At 48.7% G+C, this 5,713-nt stretch overlaps 1 protein-coding gene across 1 annotated transcript; it reads right to left on the bottom strand.

Annotated features, from left to right (window-relative positions):
* Positions 1–4,542: 4,542 nt before the first annotated feature.
* Positions 4,543–5,441, bottom strand: LOC103177657 (claudin-23-like). Its single transcript, XM_007891917.2, has one exon. The coding sequence runs from the start codon at positions 5,396–5,398 to the stop codon at positions 4,697–4,699; it is 702 nt and encodes a 233-aa protein (XP_007890108.2). The 5' UTR covers positions 5,399–5,441; the 3' UTR covers positions 4,543–4,696.
* Positions 5,442–5,713: the final 272 nt, after the last annotated feature.

Genomic DNA, 5,713 nt, shown 5'->3' with positions numbered 1-5,713 from the left:
TCGATAGGTTGAACAAGGAGAAACTATTTCCACTGGTGGGTGGGTCAGTAACCCACGGACATCGATTTAAAATAGTTGCTAAGAGAAACAGAGGTGAGGTGAGGAGAATTTTTTTCACACAGCGAGTTGTTCGGATCTGGAATGCATTGCCTGAAAGGGTGGCGGAAGCTGATTCGATAACAACTTTTAAGAGAGAAGTAGATAATTATTTGTGGAGGACAAGTTTGTAGAGCTCTGGGGAGAGCGCTGGGGAATGGGATTGATTTGGATAGCTTCAAAGAGCCTGCACAGATATGATGGGTCAAATTGCTTCATTCTGTGCTGTATAATTCCATAATTCTCTGATCCTCAACGGGACTGAAAGGGCAGCATTGCGAAAGAAATGTGGGTGGTAGAAGGAATGGGCATAGTTCTGGGAGGAGACTTGGTTGATCTTTTCCTGCTCCTTCCTTTTTTATTCTTCATGTTTATATATACGTTTCCTTTGTGCAAAGGAACTGCATTTTATTTGCTCAGAGGAAAATCATCCCCAACTATCGTGCATCTGGCTATGGTATATCTGATGTAAATGATGCGAAGAATAATGATCTGCGACATTTCATTGTGGAGTTGTCAGACCATCAATTACAACATTTGATTCAGATTTTCTTATCCTGCATGTGAGAAGTCAAACCTTTGAGTATTCTGATGGGTCACAGATACAGAATTCTATATGACGGTAGAACAGAAATGTTTGTTGTTGTATTGCAGCATCCTCCAGTGGCCGATTTACAGTACTGTTAGAACTATCTAATACAACTTTTATCTTGCCATTCTTGGGGGCTGATGGGGGAGAGGGGAATCACAAAATGCTTTTATATGGTCTCCAGGACAACCACAGCAAATGTCACTTCAAAAGTGCCAGATGTTTTGACTTGTTTCTATGTTTTGGAGCGCCTAAGAATTGCAATGATAATAATATAAGAATTATTGCATTTAATATTGCACCTTATTGTTGTCGAGATGTCTCAAAGCTTTTCGCAGTATATAGTATAAAGTGATGTAGCTGTGTGTATTTTATGGGTGAACAGGGTAGCCACCTTGTGTACGGCAATGTCCCACAAACTGCCATGAAGGAAGTGATCAATTTTATTTGGGGGATTGTTGGTCAGGACACCAGGAGAAACTCCCTTCTCTTTTTCAGTAGTGTGGGATACTTAACATCCACCTGAACAGACAGACCATATTTTGGTTTAACGCCTCATCCAAAGGACACCACTTCTGTCAATGCAGCACACACAATTATAAACATTGATCAGAGTGTCAGCATGGACTCTGGGTGTTCCAAAACCCAATGTTCTGACTCAGTGGCGAGAGTGCTACCAACTGAGCCAGGCTATCAAAAGATGTCAATATTTCACAAACAGAGTGGGACCACCACAGAGCGTTGACTCAATTCCGATATTCCATTTCCAAGCACGTAACCTTGGAACCAGTTCAGCACCAAATAGGGAAGCGAGTAGTGGAACCTAGTAACTTAGTGGTGAAAACAAACAAATATATCCAAGTATTTTTTTGCAAACTGATGGGGACAAACAGCAATTACTCTATTTTTATCTTTTTCTACAGTTAGATTCTATCATGCCATTGTATTTTTACTTCTCACTCCATCTCTTTCCCGCTCTCTCTGTATCACTCTCATGAATCCCACTCTCACTGCCGCTTTTCACAGAGAAACACTCGACCCTTTGCTTCAGATCCTCTCTTGGTTGTATCCTGTGAAGTGTAATGACTATGCTTTGTGGGTGAACGTGGCAGCCAATTTACGCAATGTCCCACAAACAGTAATGGTGTGAGTGATCAATTTTATTTGGGGGATTTTGGGCCAGAACACCAGGAGAAATTCCCTTATCTTTTTGAATAGTGCCATCGGATCCTTAACATCCACCTGAACAGGCAGATGAGGCCACGGTTTAATATTTCATTCAATGGACAGCACCTCCAATGATGTAACACACAATCCCAGCACTTCATTGGACTGTCACCTTAGACTATGTGATTCCAAGTCCTGACATGGGGCTTGAATCCACAACATTCTGATTCAGAAGCGAGATGGCTACCAACTGGGTGACCAGACCCTAAAGGCAATACAGAGCATGACAACGAGGATGATTCCCAGTGTTAAGAGTATGAGCTATGAACGTTGATTAGAAAAGCTAGGAGTCGTCAGTCTTGAGATAAGGCAACTCAGACACTCTGATAGAAATGCATAACATTTTAAATGGAATTAAAAAAGTAAAGCCAGATCAATATTTTAGGATGTATCAAAACCTTAGGACAAGAAAACATAGATTTAGAATTGCAAATTGCAACTTCAGAATAGATATCAGTCTTTTTGTACACAGTGTACTTAATGGCTGGAACAGGTTAGCAAGGAAGGTCATTGAGGCCAGGACATTGAACTAATTTAGTATGGCTTGATGATGGGTCCAGTAGTATACGTGTTTTGGAGAGCTGAGATTGGATGGACTGAAGGGCCTTATTCATCCACACAAATCTTATGATCTTGTGATCTGTGAAATCCAGGATCAAGCAGTGAGGTGGATTTGTAGTAAACAGTGCTAACAGCTGCTATACTGGCTAAACTGATCTGTTTTTGAACTCCCTGGAGACAGTTGTCTTCACAGCGGCCATGTCTATTTGAGAAGGCCCCTCACATGAGGACCTGGATTAAGCAACTGGTACTGAGTAAGAATGCTACACGGCATTGGACTTGGACCTCGAGAACATCAAGATAGCTGGCACATCACAAGCTGACCTGTGAAGATTCTCTCACAATGTTGAAGCCAGGTGTCTGTCAAATAATTGATGAGGAAACTGAGGTTTGGGATGACAATGCTGGAATGGAAGGTGTTACCTGGAATCTGAATGTGTGAACACATGTTCATATATCCAGGCCTTGGAATTCATCTGCTGCTCCAACTCGATGGGAAGGGATGTGTGTCAGAGATGTGGTCAGGAAGATGTTGGCAATGCTCATTTCATACTGAGCTGTGTTACTCACCAGGAAGCTCGTAGGGAGTTCCTGATATCTGCCATCCACCAAGTGAGGGCTCCAACCTGTCAAGTTCTGCCACTGTTAAGAGTTCCCCCATTTAAAGGGCACTATATAAATTACAACATCAAAGTTACAACAAATGTATTAATTACAGTTTAATGGCATCTGATCCCCAAATAATCTAACATTAACAAGATTTCTGTGAAAGCTGTCATTTTTTAAAAAATAGGTCTTTTACAGTTCACATCACAAAACAAAGGGCAAATAGTACACCAGTTACTTATTGTAGATATATATATACTTTGATTAGCAGCAATCATTTTCCATATGTATTGAGTAATTTAAGATTATTTGAATAATGTTTCATGTAAAAACATCTTAAAAACATTCACAAGATACAATGTCACTGTTCAGCATTCCATCACAGCAATATTCCACCCCACACCTTCCCCAAAACCCAAACCCTGGGCTCCAACCCTCTGCTTAGCAAACACCGTCAACAGCAGCTCGCACTTATACAGTGCCCTCCACGCCGGGTAGCGTCTCATAGCGCTTAACAGTGGCGGAGCCTGACTCTGAGCCGGGGATGGGGGTGGGGGTGTGGGGGATTGGGGGGCGGTGACTGTAAGCATGATCGAAAAGGAAGGTTTTCAGGCGGGACTTGGAAAAGGGGAGAGAGGGGGAAAGGCGGAGAGATTGAGGGAGAGTGTTCCAAAGTTTTGGGGCGTAGTGGCTGAATGCGCGATCTACAATGGTGGAGCGAAGGATGCAAGGGATGAGCGGGAGGCCGGTGCCAGTCGAGAGCAGGCACCGAGTGGCGGATTGGGGAGTGAGGAGGTCGGAGAGGTAGGGAGGTGCCAGAGAGTGAAGGGATTTGAACACGAGTGTGAGGATCATGAAGTTGATGGGATCGGTGATGGAGAGCCGGCGGAGCCTGGCCAGAACTGGTGAAATAGTTCCCACATCAGATCTGCCCTTCATTGGTGAGGTTTGAACTCTCCACAACTCCATCTCCAAATCCTTCCTTCCCAGTTCCCAGCCTTCAAAATCTGCTGAACTATCTCTTGCACTTCAGCTTCCCCCCCCACCCCCACCCCCTCCCCACCCCCCAACCCCTCCCCCTCCCCAGCTGGGTGTCCAGCCACTCTGACACCCCCTCCTGATGTGTAAGTTGCTATATTAACACAAACAGTTGTTATGGTAGAATGGCTGAGCCCAATAGTTATCAATGCTGTACTTCGGTTTCACTTTAGCAAATGCAGAAGTTATGAATCGAAAGTTTTCAAAAGTTTTGACAGTCAAATATTTCTCTCCAGGCGATCTCTCTCTCTCTCTCTCTCTCCCCCTCTCAGAGGAGGTTATTTTCATCTCATTTCATTTCATTTCATTGCATTGCATTGCATTCCTGCAACGATTTCAGTCCTCGATGACTTCAACCCACACGGTCCCCCCCCCACCCCCCACCCCCCTCTTCCCAGGCTCCAGACGAGCAGAGAGCGAAAAAAAAACATACAAAGAGTTATTTGCGAGTCGGTCACTGCGAATCGCAGGTTTCTGTGCACGATTCAGACGTTGCATCGATTCCCAATAAGTACGTATTGAATGGGGGGGGTATCGATCACCGTCGCCCCGCGAGCAGCCGATCGATCCTCTTGGTCCCTATAGATCCGCGTCCCAGGGGGCGGAGGGGGCGGACTCCGCGGGGATATCCACCACCTGGACGGGGTTGGAGATCCCCCGCGGGTAGAGCTTCGCGGGGCGTTGCGCTTCCTTCTTCTTCTGAACGTACGGTTTGGCCTTCGCCCTCTGCTGTTCGCACAGCTTCCCGAAGCTGAAGGCCAGGGAGAGCCCCCCCAGGATCTCCAGGCAGCCGCCGATGAAGCCCAGGACGATGCTGTAGCCCACACTGAGGGACTGTCCGGCCGCGGAGTTGGGCAGCGCCTGGAGCTTGTCCGTGTACCAGGACACGGCGACCAGGGTCAGCACCCCCCCGACCCCCAGCACCACACCCCCCGCCCCGGACACCGCCAGGTTGGGGTGCTGGGTCCAGCAGCGGACCCCCAGCGAGGAGAGCAGGACCCCCAGCGCCGTGACCACCAGCCCCGCGATCATCAGCCCCCTGGACAGCCCCAGCACCTGGTGCTGAAAATAGGCCACGTCCGCCACACCGCAGGTGGTTTCTCTGACGGACTCCTTTTCCCGGCAGATCTCCCACAGCCCCTGGTGCAGCACCGTGTCCAGAGCGTCGGTGGGGATGTTGCTCACGTCTCTCCAGGCGGGAGCCACCGTGGAGACCAGGATCAGCACGAACCCGGCGGGGGACAGCACCAGCCCCAGGATCATCACCGGCGGGGTCCGCATGCCGCCTGCACCCCCTGCCAGCCCCTGCCCCTCACACTGCCAGCCCCTGCCCCTCACACTGCCAGCCCCTGCCCCTCACCCGGCCAGCCCCTGCCCCTCACACTGCCAGCCCCTGCCCCTCACACTGCCAGCCCCAGCCCCTCACACTGCCAGCCCCTGCCCCTCACACTGCCAGCCCCTGCCCCTCACCCTGTCAGCCCCTCACCCTCACCCTGCCAGCCCCTGCCCCTCACACTGCCAGCCCCTCACCCTCACCCTGCCAGCCCCTCACCCTCACCCTGCCAGCCCCTGCCCCTCACACTGCCAGCCCCTCAC

The sequence above is a fragment of the Callorhinchus milii genome, unplaced genomic scaffold (assembly GCF_018977255.1).
Source record: "Callorhinchus milii isolate IMCB2004 unplaced genomic scaffold, IMCB_Cmil_1.0 Scaffold1, whole genome shotgun sequence".
NCBI classification, from domain to species: Eukaryota; Metazoa; Chordata; class Chondrichthyes; order Chimaeriformes; family Callorhinchidae; genus Callorhinchus; species Callorhinchus milii.
Note: the sequence above shows the minus strand (reverse complement) of the source record. Positions and strands in the feature narration are given on the sequence as shown.

Bases quoted from the DNA above. Each gene is read 5' to 3' on its own strand.
- LOC103177657 (XM_007891917.2), bottom strand. From the start codon at position 5,398: ATGCGGACCCCGCCGGTGATGATCCTGGGGCTGGTGCTGTCCCCCGCC.